At 39.1% G+C, this 15,052-nt stretch overlaps 2 protein-coding genes across 2 annotated transcripts in view; one reads left to right on the forward strand and one right to left on the reverse strand.

Moving 5' to 3' along the window:
- Window positions 1-15,052, forward strand: part of CDC123 (cell division cycle 123) — a 421,061-nt gene that overhangs the window by 156,665 nt on the left and 249,344 nt on the right. The gene's annotated exons all lie outside the window — the stretch shown is intronic.
- The window catches only part of UPF2 (UPF2 regulator of nonsense mediated mRNA decay), a 727,243-nt gene that overhangs the window by 78,177 nt on the left and 634,014 nt on the right, over window positions 1-15,052 (reverse strand). Inside the window, exons 6-9 of the mRNA XM_050803192.1 lie at window positions 11,410-11,607; window positions 8,577-8,726; window positions 6,831-6,934; window positions 4,608-4,693 (exon numbers count right to left, since the gene is read on the reverse strand). Coding sequence (XP_050659149.1) covers window positions 4,608-4,693; window positions 6,831-6,934; window positions 8,577-8,726; window positions 11,410-11,607 — 538 coding nt within the window. The remainder of the gene's footprint in view (window positions 1-4,607; window positions 4,694-6,830; window positions 6,935-8,576; window positions 8,727-11,409; window positions 11,608-15,052) is intronic.

The raw sequence follows: 15,052 nt of genomic DNA on the forward strand, positions 1-15,052 counted from the left end.
TGTACATAAAAGAGACTCAACTAAAATGATTCTGAAAGATGGAATATAAAATAAAGGGCACAGGTATACTAAACAAAACGCAACTAAAAAGAAAGCAGCAGTCAGGCGCGGTGGCTCACACTTGTAATCCCAGCACTTTGGGAGACCAAGGCAAGTGAATCACTTGCGGTCAGGAGTTCAAGACCAGCCTGGTTAACATGGTGAAACCCCATTTCTACTAAAAGTACAAAAAATTACCCGGGCGTGGTGGTGCACGCATGAAACCCCAGTTACACGGAGGCTTAGGCGTGAGAATTGCTTGGACCCAGGAAGTGGAGGTTGTAGTGAGCAGAGATCACACCACTGCACTCCAGCTTGGGTGACAGAGTGAGACTCCACCTCAAAAAAAAAAAAAAAAAAAAAAAAAGGCAGCAATCATAATCATTAGTATCAGATGAGTCGGAATTCAGGCCAAAAGGCATTAAATAAGACCAAGAAGAACAATTTATAATGATAAAAAATGTATGTAATTAACAATTAAGTTTTATCTATACAACAAATACCACAACAGTAATATACAGAAATCTGGAATCATAGTAGCTATTAGGAGAAAGGCAACAGATCAGGAGTCACAGTCTTGACTCCACCTCTCAAGCCATGACCTCTGGGCAAATGGCCAAAAACGTAAGAAAATAGATCTGAATCATTATTTAATCATGTAAACCTGATCAATACGTTTACTGACTATATAATTAGAGACAAAGTAAACTTCAAAACTTCCAAAAAAAAAATAAAAAGACAGTATTCTCTAATCAAAATGCAATAAAAATATAAATTATTGACAAAGCCACAAAACAAAACAAAAAAAGCCCCTCTACCTGGAAATTTTGAAACTCGTTGGGTCGCAAAGGAAATAAAACTAAAATTACCACATGTTAGAACTAACAGATGGCCGGGCACAGTGGCTCAAGCCTGTAATCCCTGCACTTCGGGAAGCCAAAGCAGGAGGAGCTGCTTTCAAGCCCAGGAGTTCAAGACTAGCCTGGTCAATATAACAAGACCCCGACTCTACCAATAATAATAATAATTTAATGTAAAAATTAGCCAGATATGGTGGTTCATGCCTGTGGTTCCGGCTACTTGGGAGGCTAATGTGAGAGGATTGTTTGAGCCTGGGAGGTTGACGCCGCAGTGAGCCGTGATCTCACCACTGCACTCCAGTCTAGGCAACACAGCAAAACCCTGTCTCTAAAAAAAGAACCAAGAGACATGGCTTAAACTATGCTCAATGGACAACTCATATGCGAAGTGCCAGAAAATAAACAAAATAAAAGGAAGAAACCCAAAAGAAGAAATTAATAAAGAACAAAACCAAAAATAACAGTAAGAAAATCATTACAGAGAATAAATAATAAATCTAAAAGCTGAGTTTTTTTGGTAGGAAAAAACTAGGTAAACCACTAGCTAACATAATCATGAGGAGAAAAGAGGAAGTACAAATTCAAACATGGCACTGTTTGTAATGGCAAGACTGGAAAGTCTGAAAAGTTAAATATAGTACATTCATCAAAAGAAACACTGCAGCTTTAAAATAACGAACAAGGGAAATCTTTATGTCTTGAGATGAAAAGATATGTATCAGTTACCCACTGTGTTAAAAACAGGAAATAAGAATCTGTAATTGTATTTTCTTGCATACGCAGAAGAATCTTTGGGAGAATATATAAGCATCAAGAAACTGATTTCCTACTGAAAGGAGTGGAAATTGGGCAGATGGGAAGGCAAGGATAAGAAGGATACTTTTCATCTATAACGTTTTCTACTTCTGGATTTTGAGCTATAGGGCTGTATCACTTATTATTTAAAACTGCATATGATCAAGATTAATTCCTCAAATATTTTAAGGTTGGACTATATGCCAAACACTATACTTGGTGTTGGAGATGCAGAAAATGAAAAGATGGAGTCCTCTGTCCTAAAGAGTGATAGTTTCAAGCCTGAAGGAGAGACAGGAAGCAAACCAACATGAAGTGCTGTAAAGAACATCTCTATCTACACAAGGGAAAAAAGGAAGGCTGTCCATAGAGGATAGCTCTTATTAAAGACTTAAAGATGAGTCAAAGATTTCCAGTGGAAAAATAAAGGACATCCCAGATAAAAGCAGAGAGCAGCGGCAAAGGCATGGGAGTAGAGAGAGCAAACGGTATTCGAGAAGCCATTACAGATCAAGATTCTGCAGGAGGAAGAATAGCTAGAATTAAGACTGAAGAAGCTGAAAGCCAGCTAGCCGAGAAAGGGCATTACGTATCATGTTGCCTAATTTGATCACCTTTTACATGACAGGTATTGCGCTATGCGCTGGCTATAAAGCAGTAAACATGGCCTCCTTCCTGCAGTTTATAGTCTAGAGGACAACGTCAAAACATTTAAGAAAGAGGTTTGGCTGGGCGCGGTGGCTCACACATGTAATCCCAGCACTTTCGGAGGCCAAGGCAGGCGGATCACAAAGTCAGGAGTTTAAGATCAGCCTGGCCAACAGAGTGAAACCCCATCTCTACTAAAAATATAAAAATTAGCCGGGCACGGTGGCGGGGCCCATAGTCCCAGCTACTTGGGAGGCTGAGGGAGCAGAATCGCTTGAACCCTGGAGTCGGAGGTTGCAGTGAGCTGAGATTGCACCTCTGCACTCCAGCCTGGGCGACAAGCGAGACTCTGTATCCAAAAAAAACAACAAAAAAAGAGGTTTTACCAAGAATTTCCAGGAGTTTGATGCCATGACCTTTCCTTCTCTGTCTCTCTGCACATGCTGTGTTGCCTCTGTCAGCAACGCTCTCCCTACATTCCCAGTTCCCACCCATCCCTTATCTAGTCCATTCTTCTCAGGCCTCAGATGAAATGACCCTTGTTCCAGGCAGTCTTCTCTGACTCCTCAGACTCAGTCAGTCAGTTCCACTTGGCTCTATGCTTCAAAGCATGCTGTGCTTCTTCTTGACAATGGCACTTAGAATTACTCCTGTGTCTGCCTCTCCAAACTGTAAGCTGTATGAATACAAGAACTAAGATGATCTTGTTCACCCCTGTACTGTATCTCCAGCATGGATCACAGTACACAGCAGATGCTTAATGAATTATTTAATGAATGATTAAATTTTAGAATAATATAACAATCTTTCCAGATTATCAGGCTGATTATAATATACTTAATTGTATTTATATACCACAAGGATATAAGACTATGAGATCTATTTCTCATGGCTCTAGAATACTTGCATCTTTTTTTAATACTTATGATAAACTGTCACTTCATTCCACCTTTTTTTTGAGATGGAATCTCGCTCTGTCACCGAGGCTGGAGTGCAATAGCATTATCTTGGCTCACTGCAACCTCTGCCTCCTGGGTTCAACCGGTTCTCCTGCCACGGCCTCATGAGAAGCTGAGTACGGGCATGCACCACCACACCCTGCTAATTTTGCATTTTAGTAGAGATGGGGTTTCACCATGTTGGTCGGGCAGGTCTCGAACTCCTGACCTCAGGTGATCCACCAGCCTCAGCCTCCCAAAGTGCTGGGATTACAGGCCTGAGCCACTGTGCCTGGCCTGAAGTATGTAATTTTACATTATAAAAATATTCATCCATATGACTTCTTCAATTACATAATTCTTAATTATCTACTCACTACATTAACACATTCCCTCTCTCTTGCCCCACTAAAATGAATTAATAATGCTAACGGGAGATTAAAAACTGATATGAAAGAAAAAAGGCAAGTAGTGATTTGGTTTCACTGAGAAATCTTACCATTATCAAGAGATCATGGGCCTCCATCAATGAATGAACCTCATTAAAATTCTGCTGAAGAAACCTTCAATGAAATCCCTCAGAATCCTTATCTTTTGGGGAGAGTATCTGTCTTAGCTACATCATATGTAATCATTTTAATAGTTAACAAAATTATTTAATTATTTATTGTTGAATAAACGGAAATAGATCTCCTCCAGGATTCTAAGGTCAACAGTCTATGAGTGGTCCTGAAATGTTCAGGTGAAGTAGAAATTTTAATTTAGTGTAATATAATGCATCAGAATTATCTAAAAGCATTATGCAACTGAATATGTGTCTTGAATTACTAGCAACATAATCATTAGTGTGATTTCCAATTCTATCCAATGAGTCTCTAGGCAGGCTATCATACCTCTAAACTATTATAATTACCTAAATAACTTGAAATTTTTCATTTAAACATAAATCTAAGAACTAGATATATTACATTAGCCTGATCTTTGCACAAACTAAAAACTCTCCAAAAAAAATATGTTCCATTTATTACTTTTTCTTCAGAGGCAAAAATGCAAAGCAAGTGCTTCTAGCAATTCTTATTCTGCTTAAGCTACTCTTAAACATTTTCTCTTAAAATAATTAGGTATCAGAAGAAATATTCCCATCAGAGCTAACAAGCAGTGAACAAAAATCAATGGGAAACAAGTTCTAAAAAATACGCTAATAATGCTAATGACCTACAGAGTGAGTAAAATCAAAAGCAATATTTTTAAAAAGATAAGAATTTTGATCCTACAACCAGCACTACAGACTAAAAACACTAATAAATTTCTCTTTTATAACACTTACCTTTGTCTAGGAACTATGAAGAGTGCCCGTACCAACTTCTTCCTGTTTGCCTTTGTGTTCATGTTCATGCAAAAATCCATTGCTGCCTGTTGGGAAAAAGCAAACTTTTTCTTTAAAAACCTCTATTTAGTTACGGAAAGCAGAAATCCTGCCTACTATGATATTTTTATTTGTTCTTAAACATTTCAAAATGGTTTTAAGAAACTAGTATTGTTAGTACCAGGAAAGTTTTCTGATAGAGCTTAAAAGTAGCAAGAATAGTTACCAAGAGCCAAGAAAACTACTAACTCTCATAAGGATAACCAAAAAGCAGTACAGGTGAATGAGAAAAGAGAAAGAGACAGGCACAAATTATACCCAAGAACATGTAAGAATAAGTGTGCCCTCACATTCACTAAAAAAGTTTAGTGTTGACAGTCAGATTTGGTAATATTAGGGTTTAGAAAACAATACCCCAAAATATGGCTCTTTGGATGCTGAGTACTTCATTTGAACTAAGAAAACTGGAAAGCCTGATAAGTGGCCTCAGTCAAGGTCTCTGACAATCCGTTGTTTCTCTTCCCAAGTGGAGGAAATGGCACTCTCTCTCTCCAAGATACCTTAGCTGACAGAGGAGAATTCTTCCAACAGAAACTCAACTGTCTTCAATCCCCTGTCTAAAATTTTATAAAACAGGGAATTTATCTAGATGACCATTACCACCTGGACAGACTCTTTTCTGAGACAAGGTCTCACTCTGTCACCCAGGCTGGGGTGCAGTGGCACAATCATGGCTCACTACAGCCTTGCTCTCCCAGGCTCAAGTGATCCTCCTGCCTCAGCTCCCGGCCAAGTAGCTGAGACTATAGGCATATGTAGTTAAGGTTGAAACATAATAAACAGCTCCTTGGCTGGGCACAGTGGCTCACGCCTGTAATTCTTGCACTCTGGAAGGCCGAGGCAGGCAGATCACCTGAGGTCAGGAGCTCGAGACCAGTCTGGCCAACATAGTGAAACCCCGTATCTACTAAAAATACAAAAAATTAGCCGGGCATGGTGGCGGGCACCTGTAGTCCCAGCTACTCGGGAGACTGAGGCAGGAGAATGGCGTGAACCCGGAAGGCAGAGCTTGCAGGGAGCTGAGATCACGCCACTACCCTCTAGCCCAGGCGACAGAGCAAGACTCCGTCTCAAAAAAAAAAAACAAAAACAAAAATTAGCTGGGCGTGCTGGTGTACGCCTATAGTCCCAGCTACTCAGGAGGCTGAGGCAGGAGAATTGCTTGAACCTGGGAGACAGAGGTTGCAGTGAGCCAAGATCGTGCCACTGCACTTCAGCCTGGGCAACAGAGCAAGACTCCATCTCAAAAAAACAAAAACAAAAACAAAAAAAACTCATTTTTATGGACTCAACAAGGAGACTCTTAAGTGAAAGTGGCACTGTTTTTTTAACAGCAAATGCATGGTGAAAGTATAATGGTACTAGTATAATTTGGTACCACTACCTTGAATCATGATAAAATGCTAGTAGCTCTACCCACCATCACTTTTGCAAATGTCAAAACAGTAAAAAAGAAAGAAAAAAAAAATCGGCCTGGTGCGGTGGCTCATGCCTGTAATCTGAGCACTTTGGGAGGCAAAGGCAGGCAGATCACAAGGTCAGGAATTCGAGACCAGCCCAGCCAATATAATGAAACCCCGTCTCTACTAAAAATACAAAAATATTAGCCGGGCATGGTGGCGCATGTCTATAATCCCAGCTACTCAGGAAGCTGAGGCAGGAGAATTGCTTGAACCTGGGAGGCTGAGGTTGCAGTGAGCCGAGATCACACCACTGCACTCCAACCTAGGTGACAGAGTGAGACTCCATCTCAAAAAAAAAAAAAAAACAACTTAATATTATCATCAAAATAATTTTTGACCTCACAGAACCCCAGGAAGTGCCTCAAAGCCACTAAAAATCCAGAAACCATACTTTTAGCACCTTTGATATAAAACAATATTTTCCAAACTCTGGGATCCATATATGAACAGGACAAGATGCTATAGCCAATTCTATACCCAAACAGAGCATCTACGAATTATATCCAATTTTGTCTGCTTATGCTGAATTCCCATCTAAGACTTCATTTGAAGAAATGGTGGACTTTATAGCTCAAATAGTCTAAAAACCATAGACATTCCTTATCAGAGGACTCCTACAAGCTCCATGTGCTTGAATAAAGTTACACAGAGATACCAATACCTTGTCTATCAGATCTCGGTTGACACAGTTGGGCAACTGCTGTAGGAAAGCATCTACTATGAGCTTGAGATGAGATCCAGTGCTGGCTTCCTCATCTTCTTGTTCTAATGTAAAATCAGTTTTTAAATAGGTTAAAAAAGTACAAAGAGAACACAGAATAAAAACATCCAATGATTAATTATTTGGAAAATAGATAATCTAGACCAAGTTTTGTGCCCAGGAAAACATTAGTCATTTTTTAGAATATTATCCTGGAAAGTTTAGGTAACTCTAGAATCATAACATCAAGTCACTAGAGTCTTTCAGGTATCAACTATAAAAAGTCAAACTTTTTGCATTAGGCACAAAAACTTGGTCAGAAAAAGCATGCAGTGTTATGGTAAATGTTATTTGTATCTGCCCGGCATCCCTTCCCCTATGTTCTTCAATTAACAGCACTCCCAATTCTTGCCTTTGAAGCACTAAGCCTCCCTATTCCATGTGATTCTAAGGAGGGTGGCTGGTTTACATAGAGAAAGAATCTGCAGTAAGATAGGGTAAAGCCAACAGAGAGAAAAGCAATATTGACAGAAGGTATCCTTCTAATAAAGAATCTTGGCCAGGTGTGATGGCTCATGCCTATAATGCCAGGGCTTTACGAGGTTGAGGCAGGAGGATCACTTGAGGCCAGTAGTCCAAGACCAGCCTGGGCAACACAGCAAGACCCTATCTCTAAAAAATATAAAATAAAATAAAAATAAAAATAAAATAAGCTGGGTGTGGTGGTGCACATCTACAGTCCCAGCTACTTGGGAGGCTGATGCAGGAGGATGACTTGAGCTTAAGAGTTTGAGGCTGCAGACAATTATGATCATGCCATGGCACTCCAGCCTGGGAAAGAGTGAAACCCTGTCCCAAAAAAATAAAAGAATCCTAGCTAATCAACTCAAAGCTTGATAGGAATTATTTAGGGAATAAACGTAATATTTGTATTACTGAATACAAAACACAACTCAATTATAAAGACAGATAAAATGAATAGATGAACTGATAAGCTAGTCATATTCCTACCCAGTAATCATTTCAGAATAACTTTCAAATACATTAATGTTGTTTGTAAAGATTATGTCATATAATTAAATCAATCAGGAGAATGCTATCAAGTTATCAGAAAAGTATCATTATTCCATCACAGAAGCGGTAGCAAGAAAAATTTATTTTGAGATACTTAGGGCCGGGTGCAGTGGCTCATGCCTGCAATCCCAGCAGTTTGGGAGCCAGGTGGATCACCTGAGGTCAGGAGTTTGAGACAAGCCTGGCCAACATGGTGAAACCCCATCTCTACTAAAAAATACAAAAATTGGCTGCACAAGGTGGCAGGCAGCTGTAATCCCAGCTACTCGGGAGGCTGAGGCAGGAGAATTGCTTGAACCCAGGAGGCAGAAGTTGCAGTGAGCCAAGATTGTACCATCGCACTCCAGCCTGGAGGACAAGAGTGAGACTTCGTCTCAAAAAAAAAAAAAAAAAAAAGATATTTAGAACTAAGTTATTTAAAATTTAGATGGTCATTAAAGCTTGTAGACATATAATACTGGGTATGTAATGTCCTGTTATAAATCGAATTCCAAAAACAGTGATGGACTGAAAACAACAGAAAAACAAGGGATTAAAAAATACAGAATTAAGGAGAAAAGATCTGTATTCTTAGGCAAGAGCTCTGTGTGTAAAAACCAATTAAAAATGAAAGTTGGTAAAATAGTTCTTTACCTTGTTCATCAAGAAGTTTCTTTGTAAGATCTTCAGCTTCATCTCCACCCTCTAATTCTAAGGTGTCATCATTAATTTCTAGATTCTCCAACTCAAGTTCCAAATCATCGGGACTTGATACCTCCTTATTATCCTTAGATTCTTTTGCCTCTGTTGAAAAACAAACAAGTATACCTAAATGCAAAGTCATATTAAAATCCTGCTACACAAAAGTAGATAAAGACTCACAAAATCTGCATCACTTCTTTTAAAACCTGCATGTATAACCGGCAACTGAAGTTAATATATTTAGATTTTATAAAATACATTATGCTTGGCTGGGCATGGTGGCTCACCCCTGTAATCCCAGCACTTTGGGAGGCCCAGGAGGGAGATCACCTGAGGTCAGGAGTTTGAGACCAGCCTGACCAATATGGTGAAACCCCACCTCTACTAAAAATACAAAAATTAACTCGGCATGGTGGTGCATGCCTGTAATCCCAGCTACTCAGGAAGCTGAGGCAGGAGAATCGCCTGAACCCAGGAGTTGGAGATTGCAGTGAGCCGAGATAACGCCATTGCACTCCAGCCAGAGCAAAAAGAGCGAAACTCTGTCTCAAAAATATATATACATTATGCTCATCGAGAACGAAGGCTATATCTTCTCTGATTATGTATACCATTTGTTAACTGAAGAGATGGACGGATGACTGGATGGAAAGATATATGTGTGGATGAGGACTTACATGGCATGAAAATCTATCTATGCTAAAGGTGGCGGGGGAGAAAGGCTGATTAAAGTGGACTCACATTAAGAAGGGTCTCAAACTCCCAGATGAGGAGTTGAGAGTTTCTCCTTTATGCAAGGGATAACATTTAAAAGGGAACTGATGTGAAAATTAACTTAGCAGCAATATATAAAATCAATTAGAAAGTCAGAAAAGGGTAGATATAGAAAGACCAATTAGGAAAATATCCTTATCATTTCAATGTGAAGGGTTAGAGAAAACCAAAAAATGAAACACAACAAAAGAAAATGACCAGTAATTGGTAAAAGGCAAAACAGGAAGAATAAAAAAGAAAGAGAAACCAAACCTTAGTTGAATAAGAGGGACAAAATGTTAATAACTGAAGTTGAGTGATAGGTAAATGCAAGTTCACTATAACAGCCTTCTTTTGTGTTTGAAAATTTTCGTAAATAAGAAACAAAAGCCAATAAAACCTGAGTTCAAGAATATATACCTAAACTGAAAGTATGGTATTTCTCAGCTTCATCTCTTAAAAGCCTCTAATCTCCTAATTTCTGCATTGAACACAGAAATGTCTTACTGATACTTGATGTCATATCTTATTTGGGAGGATGAAAACTCTAGTATGAATCAGTTTTGCTACCTCTAGATGAAAACAGACTACTACTTTCTCATTCATTCATCTTTTCATTCTACTTTTACTGAATATCTACTATGTGCTAGGTATTGTTCTAGGCACCAGGAATATACCTGTGAGTACAGCAGAGAAAAACTCCTGCCCACATGCAGCATGCATTCACTCCCCAATGTCCCGATGTCTGGCTACTAAAACATCTACTAATCAGCTACATGTTCAAAATGACGCTAAGCTGTCAGACATTCTGAAAAAAGTTTAAAATGTGACCCTTGCTCTCAAAAAACATACAATTTATCTGAGGAAATTAAACTAATATGCATAAGGTAGTCAAATAGGGTATGGTGGGAGAGGGTTCCAAGCAGAAAACAGAACAATGCAGGAAGGCAAGAAGGCAAGAAGATGGGCCCATTTCAGAGACTGAGAAGGATGGCAAATTAAGGATAATAGAGTTGTAATGGCAAACCTGAAACTATGCGGGTCTTAAAGAGACAATGTTAACAATTTTAAATTATATTCTAAGAACATGTAAAGTTATTCAAGGACATCAGGTAGGCAGGAGAGTAAAATTAATGTTTAGGAATGCACAGGCTGAGTGTGGTGGCTCACGCCTGTAATCTTAGCACTTTGGGAAGCCGAGGCAGGTGGATCACTTGAAGTCAGGCGTTCAAGACCAGCCTGACCAACATGGTGAAACCCCGTCTCTACTAAAAATACAAAATTAGCCAGGCGTGGTAGCACACTTCTGTAATCCCAGTTACTTGGGAGGCTAAAGCAGGAGAATCACTTGAACCTGGGAGGTGTAGGCTGCAGTGAGCCGAGATCATACGACTGCACTCCAGCCTGGGCAACAAGAGCAAAAACTCTGCCTCAAAAAAAAAAAAGAATGCACAGAAGGAAACAAAGCAAATACAGGGCAACCAGGTAGGAGGTGTTACAGTAACCCAAGTGAGAGAGGATGGGAGTTAGATTAGAATAGCAGCAGCAAATATAAGACAAACCTGAGAAACACAACGTAACTGGCATTCAGAAACTCCCACTCTATTAATGACCTAAAAGCTCTGACTTCTCTAAAGTCACTCTTCTTCACAAAGAGTTGGTTCTATCTAGCCTAGAAAAGGCAGTACAGGTAACAAGCGTCTAGAGCTAACACCTGCCCTAACAATCTACCTGGGGGAAATGCGTGTCTTAGGACCAAGACCTCACATGAATTCACTACAAGACATTATAAACAAACACTTTCAAATTAACATTAACTTAAAAGTATCAGCATTGTTAAAAGTATGTCAATTATCATCCTTTAATGCTCCATCATTCCATACAATTCTGTCACTCATTTACTCTAATGACTCAATGTTCATATTACAAAACTAGTAGCTTTCTAGTAGCTTTTTTTTTTTTTTTTTACAAATACTATTTTGAAGCTAATTCTTGTAGCACTTAATGTAAATATTTTTTCTCTAGAATTTACCTTTGGTATCATCTTTGTTGGACTCTTTATTCTGACAACTTTTTTCATTGTCTTTAAACAAGATGGCTGGGACAAAAGCCTTCAAATCAATGAGGTTCTCATAAAAATTCCGAGCATCTTCATCTTCCCATATACCACCTTCCAAGTCATATTCTCCAGGTTTACCAGGAGTGAATATATCAATTCCAGGCCCATGTTCTACCATAAAATAAATCACAAGTAATTAACATAACTTGAGGTTATAGCATGATAAACAGGACATTCGTTATTTTTTCAGTTTTATAGCTATTGAATCGTGAGTGTTTCAACTGACAGGAACTTCTTCAATCAACAAGCACATGTGACCATTTTCAACACCAAATCAAAAACTGTGTTTTAAATAAAGCCCTTTAATAAAACAGACTAGAGAACAGCATAAATACTTTTTGCTCTTACACTTGTTTTAAGCAATTAATATGAGATTAAATAGCCATTTGATAAATTAGGTCTACTTTCATGAAACTTAAAGTCAAAAAATAAAATATATAAGTCTGGCCACTCCTACGACATCCGTTTAAAGTCTCACCTCCCCCATGAGTTTTTTTTTTTTTTTTTGGCAACTCATAATCCTCTATACTATTTACATCATACTTATATACCATTTATATCTCCAAAGACAGACCATAAACCTTTAATTAAGAAGCATTCCTCCTTTTGGCATAATCCTTAGCACATGGTAGATTGCCACTGTCAACCTAAAATAATCAAAAAGGTCAGAATCTAGTTTTAAAGAGAGTTTATTCAATTGCAAAGTTTGAGGACAGCCTCCCAGGAAGCAGAGATTCCAAAGAACAGAAGTCAGCGTTCCAAAGTGTAGAAGTTTGAGATTGTTTATATAGAGAAAGTTTAGGTAATTTCAACATCTTTCCACATAAGGCTTAATGCACAGTTACAACTATCTGATTAGTAGAAGTCGTCTTTTTTAGGAAAGATATACACAGGTTATGTAATTCAGTCTCCAAGGCTTAACTTTCCCCTTGCTATAATAAATTTAGAGGGTCCTGAATTTTTTTTTTTTTTAAACAGAGTCTTACTCTGTCGCCCAGGCTGAAGTGCAATGGTCTGATATTGGCTCACCACAACCTCCACCTCCCGGGTTCAAGTAATTCTCCTGCCTCAGCCTCCCAAGTAGCTGGGATTACAAGTGTCCACCACCACACTTGGCTAATTTTTCGTATTTTTAGTAGAGATGGGGTTTCGCCATGTTGGCCAGGCTGGTGTCAAACTCCTGATCTCGGCTGATCCACCCGCCTCGGCCTCCCAAAGTGCTGGGATTACACGCATGAGCCACCACACCCAGACTGTATTTATTTATTTATTTTGAATTGAGACAGGGTCTCACTCTGTTGCCCAGGCTGGAGTGCGGTAACACAATCATAGCTTACTGTAGCCTCAAAATCCTGGGCTCGCACAATCCTCCTGCCTCACCCTCCTGAGTAGCTGGGACTACAGGCATGCGTCATCAAGCCCAGCTAATTTTTCTATTTTCAGTAGAGATGGGGTTTCATTATGTTGCCCAGGCTGGTCTCAAACTCCTAAGTTCAAGGGATCCACCCGCCTCAGCCTCTCAAAGTGCTGGGATTACAGGCATGCGTGACCACGCTCAGCCTTTATTTTCTTTTATGCCATAAATGTCAGTCAATTGATAACTAGAAAAGAAGGGAAGAAAGATGAAGTGTACAGATCTCTTATTAGAGAATGGAAAGTATGTACATATTCACACACATGCAGTACATACAACTACAGATTATAAACTCAGAACACTGAAAGTAACTTCCTACTTTATGATTATGAACTCATTCATGAACGTATCTATTCTCACATACTTCTCTCCAAATGAGAATTATAGAGTGACTATGTAAATTAAAATTAACCCTAAGTTAGATTATCCATTAAATGTGATTTATGAAAATAAGAACACCAAAAACAAAAAAACACTGGCTGCTTGAAACTCCTCACTTTCCTTACAGAACATATATTTAAACACAGACTTATTAGGACACTAAACCAATACACCAAAAAGAAAAACACTGACATATTTACAACTTCTGTTTAATGAAAAGTATAAACAAAAGTAAAAAACAAACTAGAAGACAATATTGACAATATTTAAAGAATACATCCGTAATATATAGCGCATGGTATAATAAATATATTTGGTGTTTGTCACTGGTTCCTGGCAGACCTCCTAAAAATGGAATTTCCTGAGTAAAAGTAATGTATTTTGTTATTCATACTAGCTTATTGACCCTACCTCAGCTGATGCTAATGAGGTGACTTAGGGTGGAGCCTCTGGATAGTCTCAGGATGGAGCCAGTCACCAGAAAGACCAAGTGACTACAGGATTAGAACTTTCAGCCCCACTCTCCCACCCATCTAGGAAGCCGAGAGTCCTCGCCAGACACCAACTTGGCTGGCACCTTGATCTTAGACTTCCCAGACTCCAGAGAGGAGGAGTAAGTTTCTGTTGCTCGTAAGTTGCCCGGTCTAGGATATTTTGTTACAACAGCCTGAAAAGACTAAGACAACTATGTAATATTAATCAGGTGTTAAAAGGAATGAGATGTATCTACAAGAACTGACTCAGAAAGCTCTCAAACATAATTATTGAAACAATAAAGGAAATCATGCAAAACATCTTACCTAAGTTACTGAAGCTAGAGATACCTGATTATACATATTTTGTGGAAAAAAGTAAAGTCTGGACACATTACTATCAAGCTGTTAAGGGTGGTTACCTTGGGGAATGTAATGCATCTGACAGTAAATTTTCACTTTTTAATCTACAATATGCATAAATACTTTGTGTATCTAAAAAATAATGTAAATCAAAAAAATAAATTCAGCTTCTGAGAGGTAAAAATACTACCAAACAAAAGCAATAAAAAAATAGAAAAATCACAGGCACAGGACAAGAGAAAAAGAGAGGAGGGATAGTTGCAATGCATATAAAAAAGAGAAAAGAGAGGAGGGATAGTTGCAATGCATATAAAAAATATAATTTCTGTCGGCCGGGCATGGTGGCTCAGGCCTGTAATCTCAGCATTTTGGGAGGCCGAGACGGGCAGATCACAAGGTCAGGAGATCGAGACCATCCTGGCTACCACGGTGAAACCCTATCTCTACTAAAAATACAAAAAATTAGCCGGCCATGGTGGCAGGCACCTGTAGTCCCAGTTACTCGGGAGGCTGAGGCAGGAGAATGGCGTGAACCCGGGGGGCGGAGCTTGCAGTGAGCTGTGAATGCGCCACTGTACTCCAGCCTGGGCGACAGAGCAAGACTCAGTCTCAAAATAATAATAATAATAATAATAATAATAATAATAATTTCCTTAATATACAAAGTGCTTTTTTTTTTTCTCCCTGAGATGGAGTGTCACTCTGTCACCCAAGCTGGAGTGCAATCTCAGCTCACTGCAACCTCCGCCTCCTGGGTTCAAGCAATTCTCTCACTTCAGCCTCCCGAGTAGCTGGGATTATATGCGCGCTCCACAACACCTGGCTAATTTTTGTATTTTTAGTAAAGATGGGTTTCACCATGTTGGCCAGGCTGGTCTAGAACTCCTGACCTCCAGTGATCCACCCACCTCGGCCTCCCAAAGCG

Source organism: Macaca thibetana, chromosome 9 (genome assembly GCF_024542745.1).
Source record: "Macaca thibetana thibetana isolate TM-01 chromosome 9, ASM2454274v1, whole genome shotgun sequence".
NCBI lineage: Eukaryota > Metazoa > Chordata > Mammalia > Primates > Cercopithecidae > Macaca > Macaca thibetana.